General features: G+C 38.1%; 1 protein-coding gene across 1 annotated transcript in view; it reads right to left on the reverse strand.

Moving 5' to 3' along the window:
• Window positions 1-537: 537 nt before the first annotated feature.
• The window catches only part of LOC131840737 (zinc finger protein 888-like), a 32,488-nt gene continuing 11,656 nt past the window's right edge, over window positions 538-21,369 (reverse strand). Inside the window, exons 7-8 of the mRNA XM_059188929.1 lie at window positions 1,306-1,485; window positions 538-744 (exon numbers count right to left, since the gene is read on the reverse strand). Coding sequence (XP_059044912.1) covers window positions 661-744; window positions 1,306-1,485 — 264 coding nt within the window. The 3' untranslated portion in view covers window positions 538-660. The remainder of the gene's footprint in view (window positions 745-1,305; window positions 1,486-21,369) is intronic.

Genomic DNA, 21,369 nt, shown 5'->3' on the forward strand with positions numbered 1-21,369 from the left:
TTCTATGGCATTTAAATGTCATTGTGTGAGACTAACTAATAAAGTCAAAGTACCAGGACAACATGAGCTTGTAGATAGTTTTCTATGGCATTTAAATGTCACTGAGTGAGACTAACTAATAATGTCAAAGTACCAGGACAACATGAGCTTGTAGGTAGTTTTCTATGGCATTTAAATGTCATTGTGTGAGACTAACTAATAAAGTCAAAGTACCAGGACAACATGAGCTTGTAGGTAGTTTTCTATGGCAGTTAAATTACTGTCCGCGTGTGTACCTCAGTCTCACCTATTTGAGCCGCCAAGCAGCTTGCTTTGTAAGCTGTTTCAGTTGTAGAGTGCAGATTAGGAAGTGAAATTACAGGATAAGAGGCGTGACAGCTTAGTATTCTGGAATGGGATCACATGAGTGATATCACAGTTATTACATGATAACGTGATATCTGTTCATGTCAAGCCGGCTACCACTTACTATCAGTTCATTTATAGAAATAATTTTTATTCAAATAAACTTAATATAAGCACTTTAGAATAGTCATATTTTGATTGTACTACTCATTCGGAACGCAGACTCATCACAAGAAGAACGAGCGAGAAACTTGCGTGTTGTTTTTTTAAATAAACGTACAGATTTTTTTAGGATTTTAAGGTACCTCATTCTTTTTAATTTGATGAGCTAATAATTGGTTGTTCATTATTACTACATACTAGTCGCGCCTCCAACCTTTCCTCAACTCTATCTTCCTCCTGTAAAGAAAGAAAAAATTCACCAACAATTCTTTATGGATTATTTCAAATATGAAGAAGTTTAAAAGTAGACTAGGCTGTATGGTCTAAGGATCTTTGCCTGTTCCATCACTGGAAGGAGATGGACGAATATGAAAAAAAAAAATCTTTATGGATTATTATTTTGTTTAATTCCGTTACCATTAGCATGCGTGAGACTACACACATTAAATGTATACGAAAATATATACGGTATAAACATAAAAAAATAAAAATTGTCTGTCTGTCTGTTTGTCCTTGCTAATTTATTTATTTAAAACTATTGAATTTTGAACAATAGGTGGGCTTAATGCTAATAGCTTTCTCTACCAGCCAACCTTAGGGAGTGCAGAGATACTTGAAGGCGAAGGTTACTCTCTGAAACAGCTGGGCTGATTTTGATGGGACTTACACTCGCAGATACTTACTATTATGAGGACTAACATAGGCTACTTTTAAGAAATGTTATTTAGTTCAATAAAAAAAGTCGGGCTCCGCGGTGCGTGCACGTGCCCCAGGTGCCTGGCCGTATGGTATACTCACCACAGCCGGCCGTGGTCGTCCCGCGGTGCGGTGCACGTGCCGCAGATGCCTGGCCGCGTAGTGCCTGCAGCGGTAGGCACGTGCACACACGGGGCACACGTGCGCGGCGCCGCCATGACACGTGCTGCGGTGCACGTGCAGACTGTTGTTGGCCTTGAACGTTGCCGGACACTGTGGGCACTGGACATAATAATAAAAATAACAATTATTAATGAATGAGGACACTGGAGACTTCTAAGAGGATATAATAATCATTATTAATGAAGACACTAGGAAGCTTCTGAGCTTCTGAGAGGAGCTTGGCTGGTTACTTTAATAGTCTCGGCTACGTACGTATACGTACTACGGCAATGTACGTATTGGATAACAGAGTCCAATGAATGAAACGAATGAAACGAATGAAACGAGTGAAACGAATGAAACGAATGAAACGAATGAAACGAATGAAATGAATGATATGATTGAAATGATTGAAATTATTGAAATGAATTAAATGAATTAAATGAATGCAATTATTGAAATTAATGAAATTAATGAAATTAATAAAATTAATGAAATGAATGAAATTAATGGAATTAATTAAATTAATGAAATTAATGAAATTAATGAAATTAATGAAAATAATGAAATGAATGAAATTAATGAAATTAATGGATTGAATGAAATAAGTGATATGAACGAAATTAATGAAATTAATTGAAGTGATTGAAGTCAATGAAGTGAATGATGTCAATGCAGTGATTGAAGTCAATGAAATGATTGAAGTGATAGAAGTAATTGAAGTGGAAGTAGTCAATGAAGTGATTGATGTTAATGAAGTGATTGAAGTCAATGAAGTGAATGAAGTCAATGCAGTGACTGAAGTCAATGAAGTGATTGAAGTCAATGAAGTGATTGAAATGAATGAAATGAATGAAATGAATGAAATGAATGAAATGAATGAAATGAATGAAATGAATGAAATGAATGAAATGAATGAAATGAATGAAATGAATGAAATGAATGAAATGAATGAAATGAATGAAATGAATGAAATGAATGAAATGAATGAAATGAATGAAATTAATGAAATTAATGAAATTAATGAAATGAATGAAATGAATGAAATGAATGAAATGAATGAAATGAATGAAATGAATGAAATGAATGAAATGAATGAAATGAATGAAATGAATGAAATGAATGAAATGAATGAAATGAATGAAATGAATGAAATGAATGAAATGAATGAAATGAATGAAATGAATGAAATGAATGAAATGAATGAAATGAATGAAATGAATGAAATGAATGAAATGAATGAAATGAATGAAATGAAATGAGTGAAATGAATTAAATGATTGAAATGAATTAAATGAATGCAATTAATGAAATTAATAAAATTAATGAAATGAATGAAATGAATGAAATGAATGACATGACTGAAATGACTGAAATGACTGAAATTAATGAAATTAATCAAAGTATTGGAATTAATGAAATTAATGAAATTAATGAAATTAATGAAACTAATGAAATTAATGAAACTAATGAAATTAATGAAATTAATGAAATGAATGAAATAAGTGAAATGAATGAAATTATTTGAAGTGATTGAAGTCAATGAAGTGAATGATGTCAATGAACTGATTGAATTCAATGAAGTCAATGAAGTGAATGAAGAGATTGATGTTAATGAAGTGATTGAAGTCAATGAAGTGATTGAAGTCAATGAAGTGAATGATGTCAATGAAGTGATTGATGTTAATGAAGTGTTTGAAGTCCATGAAGTGAATGATGTCATTAAAGTGATTGAAGTCAATGAAGTGAATGAAGTCAATGAAGTGAATGAAGTCAAGGATTTGATTGAAGTCAATGAAGTGTATGAAGTGATTGATGTTAAGGAAGTGATTGAAGTCAATGAAATGAATGAAGTCAATTAAGTGATTGAAGTCAATGTTGTGATTGAAGTCAAGAAAGTGATTGAAGTCAATGAAGAGATTGAAGTCAATGTAGTGAATGATGTCAATGAAGTGATTGATGTTAATGAAGTGATTGAAGTCAATGAAGTGAATGAAGTCGATTAAGTGATTGAAGTCAATGTTGTGATTGAAGTCAAGAAAGTGATTGAAGTCAATGAAGTCAATGAAGTGATTAAATTCAATGAAGTCAATGAAGTCAATGAAGTCAATGAAGTCAATGAAGTCAATGAAGTCAATGATGTCAAGGAATTGATTGAAGTCAATGAAGCGAATGATGTCAATGAAGTCTATGAATGAAGTGATTGAAGTTAAAGAAGTCAATGAAGTGATTGAAGTCAAGGAAATGATTGAAGTCAAAGAACTAATTGAGGTCAATGAAGTGTAAGAAGTGATTGATGTTAATGAAGTGAATGAAGACAACGAAAAGATTGAAGTCAATGAAGTGAATGAAGAGATTGATGTTAATGAAGTGATTGAAGTCAATGAAGAGATTGAAGTCAATGTAGTGAATGATGTCAAAGAACTGATTGAAGTCAATGAAGTGAATGAAGAGATTGATGTGAATGAAGTTATTAAAGTCAATGAAGAGATTGAAGGCAATGAAGTGAATGATGTTAAAGAACTGATTGAAGTCAATGAAGTGAATGATGTCAATGAAGTGATTGATGTTAATGAAGTGATTGAAGTCAAGGAAGAGATTGAAGTCAATGAAGTGAATGATGTCAAAGAAGTGATTGAAGTCAATGAAGTGATTGAAGTCAAGGAAGAGATTGAAGTCAATAAAGTGAATGAAGAGATTGATGTTAATGAAGTGATTGAAGTCAATGAAGAGATTGAAGTCAATGAAGAGATTGAAGTCAATGAAGTGAATGAAGTCAATGAAGTGATTGCTGTTAATGAAGTGATTGAAGTCAAGGAAGAGATTGAAGTCAATGAAGTGATTGATGTTAATGAAGTGATTGAAGTCAATGAAGAGATTGAAGTCAATGAAGTGAATGATGTCAATGAAGTGATTGATGTTAATGAAGTGATTGAAGTCAAGGAAGAGATTGAAGTCAATGAAGTGAATGATGTCAAAGAAGTGATTGAAGTCAATGAAGTGAATGATGTCAATGAAGTGATTGATGTTAATGAAGTGATTGAAGTCAAGGAAGAGATTGAAGTCAATGAAGTGAATGATGTCAATGAAGTGATTGATGTTAATGAAGTGATTGAAGTCAAGGAAGAGATTGAAGTCAATGAAGTGAATGATGTCAAAGAAGTGATTGAAGTCAATGAAGTGATTGAAGTCAATTAAGTGAATGATGTCAAAGATCTGACTGAAGTGAAAGAAGTCAATGAAGTGATTGTTGTCAATGAAGTGAATGAAGTCAATGAAGTGATTGATGTTAATGAAGTGATTGAAGTCAAGGAAGAGATTGAAGTCAATGAAGTGAATGATGTCAAAGAAGTGATTGAAGTCAACGAAGTGATTGAAGTCAATTAAGTGAATGATGTCAAAGATCTGACTGAAGTGAAAGAAGTCAATGAAGTCATTGTTGTCAATGAAGTGAATGAAGTCAATGAAGTGATTGATGTTAATGAAGTGATTGAAGTCAAGGAAGAGATTGAAGTCAATGAAGTGATTGATGTTAATGAGGTGATTGAAGTCAATGAAGAGATTGAAGTCAATGAAGTGAATGATGTCAATGAAGTGATTGATGTTAATGAAGTGATTGAAGTCAAGGAAGAGATTGAAGTCAATGAAGTGAATGATGTCAAAGAAGTGATTGAAGTCAATGAAGTGATTGAAGTCAATTAAGTGAATGATGTCAAAGATCTGACTGAAGTGAAAGAAGTCAATGAAGTGATTGTTGTCAATGAAGTGAATGAAGTCAATGAAGTGAATGAAGTCAATGAAGTGATTAAAGTCAATGAAATGATTGAAGTGATAGAAGTAATTGAAGTGAATGAAGTCAATGAAGTCAATGATGTCAAGGAATTGATTGAAGTCAATGAAGTGATTAAAGTCAAGGAAGTGATTGAAGTCAAAGAAATGATTGAGGTCCATGAAGTGTATGAAGTGATTGATGTTAATGAAGTGAAAGAAGACAACGAAAAGATTGAAGTCAATGAAGTGAATTAAGACAAGGAAGTGATTGAAGTCAATGAAGTGAATGATGTTAAAGAACTGATTGAAGTCAATGAAGTGAATGATGTCAATGAAGTGATTGATGTTAATGAAGTGATTGAAGTCAAGGAAGAGATTGAAGTCAATGAAGTGAATGATGTAAAAGAAGTGATTGAAGTCAATGAAGTGATTGAAGTCAATGAAGTGATTGAAGTGAATGAAGTCAATGAAGTGATTGAAGTCAATGAAGTGATTGAAGTCAATGAAGTGAATGAAGTCAATGAAGTGATTGATGTTAATGAAGTGATTGAAGTCAATGAAGTGATTGAAGTCAATGAAGTGATTGATGTTAATGAAGTGATTGAAGTAAATGAAGAGATTGAAGTCAATGAAGAGATTGAAGTCAATGAAGTGAATGATGTCAATGAAGTGATTGATGTTAATGAAGTGATTGAAGTCAAGGAAGAGATTGAAGTCAATGAAGTGAATGATGTCAAAGAAGTGATTGAAGTCAATGAAGTGAATGATGTCAATGAAGTGATTGATGTTAATGAAGTGATTGAAGTCAAGGAAGAGATTGAAGTCAATGAAGTGAATGATGTCAATGAAGTGATTGATGTTAATGAAGTGATTGAAGTCAAGGAAGAGATTGAAGTCAATGAAGTGAATGATGTCAAAGAAGTGATTGAAGTCAATAAAGTGATTGAAGTCAATTAAGTGAATGATGTCAAAGATCTGACTGAAGTGAAAGAAGTCAATGAAGTGATTGTTGTCAATGAAGTGAATGAAGTCAATGAAGTGATTGATGTTAATGAAGTGATTGAAGTCAAGGAAGAGATTGAAGTCAATGAAGTGAATGATGTCAAAGAAGTGATTGAAGTCAATGAAGTGATTGAAGTCAATTAAGTGAATGATGTCAAAGATCTGACTGAAGTGAAAGAAGTCAATGAAGTCATTGTTGTCAATGAAGTGAATGAAGTCAATGAAGTGATTGATGTTAATGAAGTGATTGAAGTCAAGGAAGAGATTGAAATCAATGAAGTGATTGATGTTAATGAGGTGATTGAAGTCAATGAAGAGATTGAAGTCAATGAAGTGAATGATGTCAATGAAGTGATTGATGTTAATGAAGTGATTGAAGTCAAGGAAGAGATTGAAGTCAATGAAGTGAATGATGTCAAAGAAGTGATTGAAGTCAATGAAGTGATTGAAGTCAATTAAGTGAATGATGTCAAAGATCTGACTGAAGTGAAAGAAGTCAATGAAGTGATTGTTGTCAATGAAGTGAATGAAGTCAATGAAGTGAATGAAGTCAATGAAGTGAATGAAGTCAATGAAGTGATTAAAGTCAATGAAATGATTGAAGTGATAGAAGTAATTGAAGTGAATGAAGTCAATGAAGTCAATGATGTCAAGGAATTGATTAAAGTCAATGAAGTGATTAAAGTCAAGGAAGTGATTGAAGTCAAAGAAATGATTGAGGTCCATGAAGTGTATGAAGTGATTGATGTTAATGAAGTGAATGAAGACAACGAAAAGATTGAAGTCAATGAAGTGAATTAAGACAAGGAAGTGATTGAAGTCAATGAAGTGAATGAAGACAATGAAGTGGTTGAAGTCAATGAAGTGATTGAAATGATTGAAATGAATGAAATGAATGAAATGAATGAAATGAATGAAATCAATGAAATGAATGATGTGAATGAAATGAATGAAATGAATGAAATGAATGAAATGAATGAAATGAATGAAATGAATGAAATGAATGAAATGAATGAAATGAATGAAATGAATGAAATGAATGAAATGAATGAAATGAATGAAATTAATGAAATTAATGAAATTAATGAAATTAATGAAACTAATGAAATTAATGAAATTAATGAAATGAGTGAAATAAGTGAAATGAATGAAATTAATTGAAGTGATTGAAGTCAATGAAGTGAATGATGTCAATGAACTGATTGAATTCAATGAAGTCAATGAAGTGAATGATGTCAATGAAGTGATTGAAGTCAATGAAATGATTGAAGTGATAGAAGTAATTGAAGTGGAAGTAATCAATGAAGTGAATGATGTTAATGAAGTGATTGAAGTCAATGAAGTCAATGAAGTGAATGATGTCAATGAAGTGATTGAAGTCAATGAAATGATTGAAGTGATAGAAGTAATTGAAGTGGAAGTAATCAATGAAGTGAATGATGTTAATGAAGTGATTGAAGTCAATGAAGTGAATGAAGACAATGAAGTGATTGAAGTCAATGAAGTGAATGAAGTCAATGAAGTGAATCAAGACAATGAAGTGATTGAAGGTAATAAAGTGTAATTTTGTTTGTTGTAATTGAAGGTAGTAAAGTGAATGAAGTCAATGAAGTGATTGAAGTCAATGAAGTGATTGAAGTCAAGGAAGTGAATGAAGTCAAAGAACTGATTGAAGTCAATGAAGTGAATGAAGAGATTGATGTTAAAGAAGTGATTGAAGTCAATGAAGTGATTGAAGTCAATGAAGTGAATGATGTCAATGAAGTGATTGATGATAATGAAGTGATGGAAGTCAAGGAAGTGATTGAAGTCAAAGAAATGATTGAAGTGATAGAAGTAATTGAAGTGAATAAAGTCAATGATGTCAAGGAATTGATTGAAGTCAATGAAGCGAATGATGTCAATGAAGTCTATGAATGAAGTGATTGAAGTTAAAGAAGTCAATGAAGTGATTAAAGTCAAGGAAGTGATTGAAGTCAAAGAAATGATTGAGGTCCATGAAGTGTATGAAGTGATTGATGTTAATGAAGTGAATGAAGACAACGAAAAGATTGAAGTCAATGAAGTGAATGAAGACAAGGAAGTGATAGAAGTAATTGAAGTGGAAGTAGTCAATGAAGTGATTGATGTTAATGAAGTGATTGATGTTAATGAAGTGATTGAAGTCAATGAAGTGAATGAAGTCAATGCAGTGACTGAAGTCAATGAAGTGATTGAAGTCAATGAAGTCAATGAGGTGATTGAAATGATTGAAATGAATGAAATGAATGAAATGAATGAAATGAATGAAATGAATGAAATGAATGAAATGAACGAAATGAACGAAATGAACGAAATGAACGAAATGAACGAAATGAACGAAATGAACGAAATGAACGAAATGAACGAAATGAACGAAATGAACGAAATGAACGAAATGAACGAAATGAACGAAATGAACGAAATGAACGAAATGAACGAAATGAACGAAATGAACGAAATGAACGAAATGAACGAAATGAATGAAATGAATGAAATGAATGAAATGAATGAAATGAATGAAATGAATGAAATGAATGAAATGAATGAAATGAATGAAATGAATGAAATGAATGAAATTAATTAAATGTATGCAATTAATGAAATTAATGAAATGAGTGAAATTAATGAAATGAATAAAATGAATGAAATGAATGAAATGACTGAAATTAATGAAACTAATGAAATTAATGAAATTAATTTTAAATTATTTCAAAATTAGCCAGTAGACTTAGTTCTGCTGCTTATGCCTTTAGAAGGATAAGGCAATTAACAGACGTGGCGACGGCAAAACTTGTATATTTTAGTTATTTCCATAGCATTATGTCATATGGCATACTGCTATGGGGTAAAGCTGCCGATATAAATACTATATTTATTTTACAAAAGAGAGCCATACGTTCTATTTATGGTATGGGTTCTAGAGAGTCATTACGTCAATGCTTTAAACAATCAAATATCCTCACCGTTGCCTCTCAGTACATTTATGAAAATATTATGTATACAAGGAAAAACTTAGATAGTTTCAAGAAACTTAAAGACTGTACAAGTAGAAACTTACGCAATAAAAATAAGCTAATTTTACCTAAATGCCGTCTACACAAAGTTAGTAATTCATTTTATGGTAATTGCGTAAGATTCTATAATAAACTGCCAGAGTCTACGCTAAATCTTACAGAGAGGCAATTCAAATCTTATATTAAACAAATGTTATGTAAAAAAGCCTATTATAAGATAGATGAATTTATAGATGATAGCAATATATAGCAAGAATAAGTTTATTTGCGGACAACGTTATAATTTTAATTTACATACTGCTTTCTTGATATATGATAGCGTAGCGGCTTTTGTATTGATTGCCGCATGCATCCTTATGTAAAGTGCGAATACTGTAACTACCATATAGTAATTTTTGTAGCTGTGACGTGGTCGTGTGGAATGAGTAGTCATGCTCACTAAAATGTCCAGACATGTGGCGGCGTGGTGGGCCGGGTCAATGGGCTCCCTAAAATATGGTCGAGCGCAGTGATGGCTGGCTCATCCGTCATACTCGTGAACGAGTGCTGCTTGTAGGGACTGGTCTGCTCTTATCACTACGACTGATTTAATCTTATTGCAAGATTATATTTGACCCAAAAAATTAGTGCTTGTTGGTAGTTTGTATTCACACGTTTCGACTTGTAAATGTCAACTTACAAGGATTATTTAAAAGAGCAACACACAAGTTTCTTGCTCGTTCTTCTTGTGATGAGACAGCTTTCCGAACGAGTGGTAGATAAAAAACAAATTGTTATGACTATTCAAAAGTGCTTAAATTAAGTTTATTTGAATAAATGATTTTCTATTCTATTCTATTCTAATGAAATGAGTGAAATAAGTGAAATGAATGAAATTAATTGAAGTGATTGAAGTCAATGAAGTGAATGATGTCAATGAACTGATTGAATTCAATGAAGTCAATGAAGTGAATGATGTCAATGAAGTGAATGATGTCAATGAACTGATTGAATTCAATGAAGTCAATGAAGTGAATGATGTCAATGAAGTGATTGAAGTCAATGAAATGATTGAAGTGATAGAAGTAATTGAAGTGGAAGTAATCAATGAAGTGAATGATGTTAATGAAGTGATTGAAGTCAATGAAGTCAATGAAGTGAATGATGTCAATGAAGTGATTGAAGTCAATGAAATGATTGAAGTGATAGAAGTAATTGAAGTGGAAGTAATCAATGAAGTGAATGATGTTAATGAAGTGATTGAAGTCAAGGAAGAGATTGAAGTCAATGAAGTGAATGATGTCAATGAAGTGATTGATGTTAATGAAGTGATTGAAGTCAAGGAAGAGATTGAAGTCAATGAAGTGAATGATGTCAAAGAAGTGATTGAAGTCAATGAAGTGATTGAAGTCAATTAAGTGAATGATGTCAAAGATCTGACTGAAGTGAAAGAAGTCAATGAAGTGATTGTTGTCAATGAAGTGAATGAAGTCAATGAAGTGATTGATGTTAATGAAGTGATTGAAGTCAAGGAAGAGATTGAAGTCAATGAAGTGAATGATTTCAAAGAAGTGATTGAAGTCAATGAAGTGATTGAAGTCAATTAAGTGAATGATGTCAAAGATCTGACTGAAGTGAAAGAAGTCAATGAAGTCATTGTTGTCAATGAAGTGAATGAAGTCAATGAAGTGATTGATGTTAATGAAGTGATTGAAGTCAAGGAAGAGATTGAAGTCAATGAAGTGATTGATGTTAATGAGGTGATTGAAGTCAATGAAGAGATTGAAGTCAATGAAGTGAATGATGTCAATGAAGTGATTGATGTTAATGAAGTGATTGAAGTCAAGGAAGAGATTGAAGTCAATGAAGTGAATGATGTCAAAGAAGTGATTGAAGTCAATGAAGTGATTGAAGTCAATTAAGTGAATGATGTCAAAGATCTGACTGAAGTGAAAGAAGTCAATGAAGTGAATGAAGTCAATGAAGTGAATGAAGTCAATGAAGTGATTAAAGTCAATGAAATGATTGAAGTGATAGAAGTAATTGAAGTGAATGAAGTCAATGAAGTCAATGATGTCAAGGAATTGATTGAAGTCAATGATGTCAAGGAATTGATTGAAGTCAATGAAGTGATTAAAGTCAAGGAAGTGATTGAAGTCAAAGAAATGATTGAGGTCCATGAAGTGTATGAAGTGATTGATGTTAATGAAGTGAATGAAGACAACGAAAAGATTGAAGTCAATGAAGTGAATTAAGACAAGGAAGTGATTGAAGTCAATGAAGTGAATGAAGACAATGAAGTGGTTGAAGTCAATGAAGTGAATGAAGTCAACGCAGTGACTGAAGTCAATGAAGTGATTGAAGTCAATGAAGTGATTGAAATGAATGAAATGAATGAAATGAATGAAACGAATGAAACGAATGAAACGAATGAAACGAATGAAACGAATGAAACGAATGAAACGAATGAAACGAATGAAACGAATGAAACGAATGAAACGAATGAAACGAATGAAACGAATGAAACGAATGAAACGAATGAAACGAATGAAACGAATGAAACGAATGAAACGAATGAAACGAATGAAACGAATGAAACGAATGAAACGAATGAAAAGAATGAAACGAATGAAACGAATGAAACGAATGAAACGAATGAAACGAATGAAACGAATGAGACGAATGAGACGAATGAGACGAATGAGACGAATGAAACGAATGAAACGAATGAAACGAATGAAACGAATGAAACGAATGAAACGAATGAAACGAATGAAACGAATGAAACGAATGAAACGAATGAAACGAATGAAACGAATGAAATTAATGAAATTAATTAAATTAATTAAATGTATGCAATTAATGATATTAATGAAATGAATGAAATTAATGAAATGAATAAAATGAATGAAATGAATGATGTGACTGAAATTAATGAAACTAATGAAATGAATGAAATTAATTGAAGTGATTGAAGTCAATGAAGTGAATGATGTCAATGAACTGATTGAATTCAATGAAGTCAATGAAGTGAATGATGTCAATGAAGTGATTGAAGTCAATGAAATGATTGAAGTGATAGAAGTAATTGAAGTGGAAGTAATCAATGAAGTGAATGATGTTAATGAAGTGATTGAAGTCAATGAAGTCAATGAAGTGAATGATGTCAATGAAGTGATTGAAGTCAATGAAATGATTGAAGTGATAGAAGTAATTGAAGTGGAAGTAATCAATGAAGTGAATGATGTTAATGAAGTGATTGAAGTCAATGAAGTGAATGAAGACAATGAAGTGATTGAAGTCAATGAAGTGAATGAAGTCAATGAAGTGACTGAAGTCAATGAAGTGAATCAAGACAATGAAGTGATTGAAGGTAATAAAGTGAATGAAGTCAATGAAGTGATTGAAGTCAATGAAGTGATTGAAGTCAAGGAAGAGATTGAAGTCAATGAAGTGAATGATGTCAAAGAACTGATTGAAGTCAATGAAGTGAATGAAGAGATTGATGTTAATGAAGTGATTGAAATCAATGAAGAGATTTAAGTCAATGAAGTGAATGATGTCAATGAAGTGATTGATGATAATGAAGTGATGGAAGTCAAGGAAGAGATTGAAGTCAATGAAGTGAATGATGTCAAAGAACTGTTTGAAGTCAATGAAGTGAATGAAGTCAATGAAGTGAATGATGTCAAAGATCTGACTGAAGTGAAAGAAGTCAAGGAAGTGATTGAAGTCAAAGAAATGATTGAAGTGATAGAAGTAATTGAAGTGAATAAAGTCAATGATGTCAAGGAATTGATTGAAGTCAATGAAGCGAATGATGTCAATGAAGTCTATGAATGAAGTGATTGAAGTTAAAGAAGTCAATGAAGTGATTAAAGTCAAGGAAGTGATTGAAGTCAAAGAAATGATTGAGGTCCATGAAGTGTATGAAGTGATTGATGTTAATGAAGTGAATGAAGACAACGAAAAGATTGAAGTCAATGAAGTGAATGAAGACAAGGAAGTGATAGAAGTAATTGATGTGGAAGTAGTCAATGAAGTGATTGATGTTAATGAAGTGATTGAAATGAATGAAATGAATGAAATGAATGAAATGAATGAAATGAATGAAATGAATGAAATGAATGAAATGAATGAAATGAATGAAATGAATGAAATGAATGAAATGAATGAAATGAATGAAATGACTGAAATGAATGAAATGAATGAAATGAATGAAATGAATGAAATGAATGAAATGAATGAAATGAATGAAATGAATGAAATGAATGAAATGAATGAAATGAATGAAATGAATGAAATGAATGAATTGAATGAAATGAATGAAATGAATGAAATGAATGAAATGAATGATGTGACTGAAATTAATGAAACTAATGAAATTAATGAAATTAATGAAATGAGTGAAATAAGTGAAATGAATGAAATTAATTGAAGTGATTGAAGTCAATGAAGTGAATGATGTCAATGAACTGATTGAATTCAATGAAGTCAATGAAGTGAATGATGTCAATGAAGTGATTGAAGTCAATGAAATGATTGAAGTGATAGAAGTAATTGAAGTGGAAGTAATCAATGAAGTGAATGATGTTAATGAAGTGATTGAAGTCAATGAAGTGAATGAAGACAATGAAGTGATTGAAGTCAATGAAGTGAATGAAGTCAATGAAGTGACTGAAGTCAATGAAGTGAATCAAGACAATGAAGTGATTGAAGGTAATAAAGTGAATGAAGTCAATGAAGTGATTGAAGTCAATGAAGTGATTGAAGTCAAGGAAGAGATTGAAGTCAATGAAGTGAATGATGTCAAAGAACTGATTGAAGTCAATGAAGTGAATGAAGAGATTGATGTTAATGAAGTGATTGAAATCAATGAAGAGATTTAAGTCAATGAAGTGAATGATGTCAATGAAGTGATTGATGATAATGAAGTGATGGAAGTCAAGGAAGAGATTGAAGTCAATGAAGTGAATGATGTCAAAGAACTGTTTGAAGTCAATGAAGTGAATGAAGTCAATGAAGTGAATGATGTCAAAGATCTGACTGAAGTGAAAGAAGTCAAGGAAGTGATTGAAGTCAAAGAAATGATTGAAGTGATAGAAGTAATTGAAGTGAATAAAGTCAATGATGTCAAGGAATTGATTGAAGTCAATGAAGCGAATGATGTCAATGAAGTCTATGAATGAAGTGATTGAAGTTAAAGAAGTCAATGAAGTGATTAAAGTCAAGGAAGTGATTGAAGTCAAAGAAATGATTGAGGTCCATGATGTGTATGAAGTGATTGATGTTAATGAAGTGAATGAAGACAACGAAAAGATTGAAGTCAATGAAGTGAATGAAGACAAGGAAGTGATAGAAGTAATTGAAGTGGAAGTAGTCAATGAAGTGATTGATGTTAATGAAGTGATTGAAATGAATGAAATGAATGAAATGAATGAAATGAATGAAATGAATGAAATGAATGAAATGAATGAAATGAATGAAATGAATGAAATGAATGAAATGAATGAAATGAATGAAATGAATGAAATGAATGAAATGAATGAAATGAATGAAATGAATGAAATGAATGAAATGAATGATGTGACTGAAATTAATGAAACTAATGAAATTAATGAAATTAATGAAATGAGTGAAATAAGTGAAATGAATGAAATTAATTGAAGTGATTGAAGTCAATGAAGTGAATGATGTCAATGAACTGATTGAATTCAATGAAGTCAATGAAGTGAATGATGTCAATGAAGTGATTGAAGTCAATGAAATGATTGAAGTGATAGAAGTAATTGAAGTGGAAGTAATCAATGAAGAGATTGATGTTAAAGAAGTGATTGAAGTCAATGAAGTCAATGAAGTGAATGAAGACAATGAAGTGATTGAAGTCAATGAAGTGAATGAAGTCAATGAAGTGAATGAAGTGATTGAAGTCAATGAAGTGAATGAAGTCAATGAAGTGATTGAAGTCAATGAAGTGATTGAAGTCAAGGAAGAGATTGAAGTCAATGAAGTGAATGATGTCAAAGAACTGATTGAAGTCAATGAAGTGAATGAAGAGATTGATGTTAATGAAGTGATTGAAATCAATGAAGAGATTTAAGTCAATGAAGTGAATGATGTCAATGAAGTGATTGATGATAATGAAGTGATGGAAGTCAAGGAAGAGATTGAAGTCAATGAAGTGAATGATGTCAAAGAACTGTTTGAAGTCAATGAAGTGAATGAAGAGATTGATGTTAATGAAGTGATTGAAATCAATGAAGAGATTTAAGTCAATGAAGTGAATGATGTCAATGAAGTGATTGATGATAATGAAGTGATGGAAGTCAAGGAAGAGATTGAAGTCAATGAAGTGAATGATGTCAAAGAACTGTTTGAAGTCAATGAAGTGAATGAAGTCAATGAAGTGAATGATGTCAAAGATCTGTGTTGCGGACCACGAGTCGGCATCGAAAATATGTAAATAAATTTGTGTATAAATTTGTATTTTTCCAGTGTTTTGACTATTGTTTAGGTTAGACTATTGTTTGTACCATATACCCTTTGTAGCGGCATAGATACTGTGAATTCTATGTCCGCCCATTGTGTAAATTCTTAGGGATCACAGCTTTAGTGTAGCCTGAACATGTGGCATTTAGTCGCACGTGGTTTTTTGTAGTTTTTTGTGTTGTTACTATTGTATTTAATTTTAAATGTGTGCGTATTCGCTGTTCCGGCCCGTCGGTCACCGACATGTGCAGGAATTGTCGGGAGGGTGGGACGGCCGACGCGCACGGCTCGGCGGGGGTGGGGAAGGACGCGCTCGGGCGCCCGTAAAAGGCGGGTTGGTTCTCGATCGCGCTCTCTTACGCATACGCCACCGACGAAGAACCACCGCCGGCGCAACGACCAAGAAAACCCCACTCCGGCCGGCCGACCCATAGAATAAGAAACAAATTGAAATACAGTCCACATATTTTGAAAATCGAAGACCTTTTAATTGTGTACCCCACAATTTTGTGGTCCATCGCAGCCGCATATCAAGACCGAAGATCACCCAACGGTGCGACGAATCGCCGTGGAAGATCACCCAACGGTGCGACGAATCGCCGTGGAAGATCACCCAACGGTGCGACGAATCGCCGTGGAAAATCACTTAACGGTGCGACGAATCGCCGCGGAAGATCACCCAACGGTGCGACGTACCTCGCCGAGGAAGATCACCCAACGGTGCGACGCTAGCAGCTTACCGAATTTAGCTGCCGTCGTAAGGTGAAAACTTGAGGGTGCAGCGAGGATAGGATAAATAACGTCTACGCCATATAGGATAGATAACGTCTAAGCGGTGTGTCCGCGGCTCACATCTCTTACCACCTAACGGTGTCAAACGGTCGGAGTGTGGGTTAACGCCATTGAGCGGTGCAGTGGGTGGTGTGTCACTGCCGGTTGTTGCTTGTTACCGTGGCGCAACCGAATAGCACTATTACGCCTGTACGTGTGTATCGTATAGCGGGGGCCGGACTGTAGGCACTGCCAAAGGGGTCGGAAAGTCCGAACCGGCCCTGAGCGCCCCGTCTGTACATACGCACCACTGCGGGGTAATTCCTACCCTCCTATCCCCATAGTCCATCCCCTCGGGTGTTATCCTGAGGGATTGTTAGGGACGGTTAGGTAGGTAGGGACCGGTAGGTTAGGGGCTTGCAAGTGCCAGAACACGATGCCGACTACGAGAAGCCAAGCCCCGGGAGCAGAGAAAAAGACCACGCGGGAAAATAAACAGACAGAAGCGTCCCCTTCAGAAACCACGCAGATGTCCGCGTCCGCCGCGCCGTCGAGCGCGCCACAGGCACAAGCCGCCCGCGCCGCGTTTACCTCGGACTCCGCACCGGCGCCACCGTCGCAGCCGCCGACGACAGATGTACGTCCGGCCCGGGCCGCGTCGGTGCGATCGCGCCGCTCCACCGCTAGCGGTATAGCTAAATTAAAGAGGCTGGAGTACGAGGCAGCGCTACAGATGGCGAAATTACAGGCTGATTTAATTAGAAAGAAGTTGGCAGCCGATGTCGCCGCGGTACATGAAGAGACCGATAGAGATAGCGTGTGCTCCGAGGAAGGTGCCGGCCTGCAACGTATAACGGATTGGTTTCAACGTACCGAAGTACGGGGGGAGCAGAGAATTAATTCCCCACCGCCTACGCAGAAAGAGCCAACAGAAAGGCAAGCTTCACCGCCGAGGACGCCGAAGCAAAGACGGAGGTCCCCCGCTCCTGAAGCCGGGATGCAAGAAGGATTCACCCGGCTGGCCAAAGCTATTGAAAGAGCTGTGGACGAACGAGCGGATAGGGTAGCGCCGAGGCAAGCCCAAGATCTCCCGACCTTCAGCGGCGAAGCAAGTGAAAGTGAATGGCTAGCGTTTAAAGCGGCCGTAGACCAGTCTACAAAGACGTACAGGATCACACCAGCGGAGAACCTGGCCAGGCTGAGGGCCTGCTTACGTGGAAAAGCGAGAGAGACAGTCGCAGCGTTACTCGTATCCGCTACAGAACCGTCGCAGATCATGAGGACGTTGGAGCAGCGGTACGGCCGGACAGAAGCCATCATCGACCGCGCCCTCAAAGATCTGAGAAGGATGCCGGTAATAGGAACGTCGACAACAGAGGTGATTGACTTCGCCATTAAACTACAGAACATCACCACCATCGTCGCGGATATCGACAGGGGGGCGAGATTCCTACATAATCCCGCGCTTGAGAGTGAAGTGTCAGAGAAGCTGACCCCTCACTTACAGGTCCACTGGTGTCACTACGCTGAAAAAAACAAGGAGGACACTAGACCTACGATCATCAAGATGGCAGAGTTTTTAATGAGCGAAGCCGATCTCATGACCCGACATCTGCGAATAGCATCACCAACGAGACGAACGAGCGCGCTACCCACGAAGCAGCCCCCGAAGCAACCCACTAGGCAACCCATACCGAAAGCAACGATGTCGGCACCTCGGCGACAGATGACGGATCGTGGCGCGGCCGTATACGCCGCCGTAGAAAAGAGCGAACAGAGTACCGAATGTCTCTGTTGCGGCGCCGCACACGTAACGCCGAAGTGTAAGAAGCTGAACGACATGTCGTTATCGGACAGATGGGAGTGGGCGAAAACAAATAAGATGTGCTTCCAATGCATGAACAGCACGCACAGAAGGTTCAAGTGTAAGGCACGCAAATGTGGTGTGAGAGAGTGTCGTAAGCCACACCACGCCCTGCTGCACCCCCCAGAAGAACCGCCGAAGCGGCAAGAGGACACCGCGATTACAGCCGCAGCACGCTTGCCAGAGAACAGCCAAGTGTTGTTAAAGGTGTGTCCTATCATCGTGAAAGGCAAGACGGGACGCGAAGTAGAGACGTACGCGATGCTAGATGAAGGCTCGACGGTTACACTCATCGATGCGGAGATCGCAGAACAGATCGGAGCCGAAGGTCCGACGCGATCTCTGAGAATTCAGGGAGCGGCCTCGAGCTGGCACGAAGCCTCAAGCCGAGTGGCTGATGTCATCATCAGAGGGCGACACCATACGGACGAAGAACACTCGGTGAGGGCGCGTACGATCCGGGATCTCACCCTAGGAACGCAGCGAGTGAACCCGGAAATACTCGCGTACGGACACCTGCGACAACTCACTTGCGAGCAAGTGTGCTACGAAGATGCCAGACCCAAGGTCTTGATCGGGTCAGACAACTGGCATCTGATTGTTACGCGGAAGCTGCTCACAGGAAGGCACAATCAACCCGCAGCGTCGCTGACACGACTGGGATGGGTCATCCACGGAACGGTACCCAGAAGTGTCGTGGAAGACGAGGAACATGTCCTCCACGTGCGGTTGACACAGCGCAACGCCGAGCCAGACATGCGGCATATAGAGGGCATAATAAAAGCGCATTACGACATCGACGCGTTGGGTATATCGTCGAAGAGATTACCCATCGCTAAGGAGGAGCGCGCCGTCGCCACATTCAACCGCACAGCGACGAGAGTGGATGGGCGATACGTCGTAGGATTGCCGTGGGAGAGAGATGACGTCGTTCTACCTCCCAGCTACGACATGGCAGCGAGCCGACTGAGGGGAATAGAGCGGCGGATGGATCGCTCTACGGAATTCCGGCTGGCGTATACCGCGGAGATAAACAAGTTGTTGGACAAGGGTTACGCCGAGAAAGTAACCGACGACCGGTTCAACAACGACCGCGCGTGGTACCTTCCCCATTTCGGAGTGACGAATCCGAATAAACCCGGAAAGCTGCGACTCGTATTCGACGCCGCGGCCCGTTCGAAGGGAATGTGCTTGAACGACGTACTGCTGGATGGGCCAGATATGCTACGGTCGCTTAACGGTGTGTTATACCGTTTCCGCGAGAAGCCCGTAGCTATCACGGCAGACATACGAGAGATGTTCCTGCAGATTAAGATACGGGAAGAAGATAGAGCAGCACAACAGTTTCTGTGGCGAGGAGATGACAGGATTAACCCGCCGCAGAAATACGTAATGACCTCAATGATTTTCGGGGCGAGGAGCTCGCCGTTCATCGCACACAGCGTTCGCGACAGGAACGCGGCAGAGCACCGAGAGTCGCACCCGTCAGCGTACACCGCCATAACAAGGAACCACTACATGGACGACTGGGTCGATAGCTTTGACTCCGAAGAGGAAGCAGCCCGCGCCATACGAGAGGTAGTAGAGGTTCATGGCGGGATAGGACTCACGCTGGCGGGTTGGAATACAAACCGACCGAGCCTGCTAGAGAATGTGAGTGAGGACCAGCGAGCGAGGACGCCGAAGGAACTGAGATTGCCGCGATGGTATGGCACGAACGACAGCCAACGGTCGCAACTGCACGTATTCACGGACGCAAGCGAACAGGCATATGCCACAGCCGCGTATTGGAGGACGGAACGCGAGGATCGTAGCGTTAACGTCGTCCTGGTAGCAGCCAAAGCGAGGGTAGCGCCTATGAAAGCGCAGAGTATACCCCGGATGGAGCTTCAGGCGAGCCTGGTAGGACCCCGACTGGCCGCTGACGTACTGAAAGGACGTCGTCGCGCGGCCGAAGTCTTCCTATGGACGGTCTCGAAGAAGACGCTACATTGGACTAGGAACGACACCGCTCGATACAATCCACACGCGGCCCGCCGGATGGCAGAAAGCGCCGAACATACAGAACCAACACAGTGGCGCTGGGTACCGACCGCCCACGACGTAACTAACGACGCGACCCGCGCGAGATATACAATACGGACCGCCGCCGACAGATCCGTCGGGCCGGCGCTTGTGTACGCTCCAGAGAAAGAACGACCCAAGGAAAGCAAGCCCGTCCCTGCAGAGACAGTAGCCCGTGCCCGGGCGAAGGCAAAGCCCGTAATGGACAGAATGCGGTTCTCCTCATATGACCGAGTGAGGAGGACCCCGGCACAGGTGCTGCTGCTCGCAGAAGAATACAGGCGACGGGCATGGAAGCTGGGCCGGGAGCGCCCCGCTGAAGCGGGGAAATGGGTCAAGTGGCGTTGCGGTGAACGCGGACGGACGGACGAACGCGAGGGAATTTTTCGAAGGCCGACCCGAAGGCTGGTGGTCCTCCCTAGGGATAAGGGCTGCGAAGATCTGCGCCGGGGGAGGCTGTTGCGGACCACGAGTCGGCATCGAAAATATGTAAATAAATTTGTGTATAAATTTGTATTTTTCCAGTGTTTTGACTATTGTTTAGGTTAGACTATTGTTTGTACCATATACCCTTTGTAGCGGCATAGATACTGTGAATTCTATGTCCGCCCATTGTGTAAATTCTTCCGGCCCGTCGGTCACCGACATGTGCAGGAATTGTCGGGAGGGTGGGACGGCCGACGCGCACGGCTCGGCGGGGGTGGGGAAGGACGCGCTCGGGCGCCCGTAAAAGGCGGGTTGGTTCTCGATCGCGCTCTCTTACGCATACGCCACCGACGAAGAACCACCGCCGGCGCAACGACCAAGAAAACCCCACTCCGGCCGGCCGACCCATAGAATAAGAAACAAATTGAAATACAGTCCACATATTTTGAAAATCGAAGACCTTTTAATTGTGTACCCCACAATCTGACTGAAGTGAAAGAAGTCAAGGAAGTGATTGAAGTCAAAGAAATGATTGAAGTGATAGAAGTAATTGAAGTGAATAAAGTCAATGATGTCAAGGAATTGATTGAAGTCAATGAAGCG

This window comes from Achroia grisella, unplaced genomic scaffold, assembly GCF_030625045.1.
Source record: "Achroia grisella isolate CSIRO2021 unplaced genomic scaffold, CSIRO_AGI_Agris_v1 utg149, whole genome shotgun sequence".
NCBI lineage: Eukaryota > Metazoa > Arthropoda > Insecta > Lepidoptera > Pyralidae > Achroia > Achroia grisella.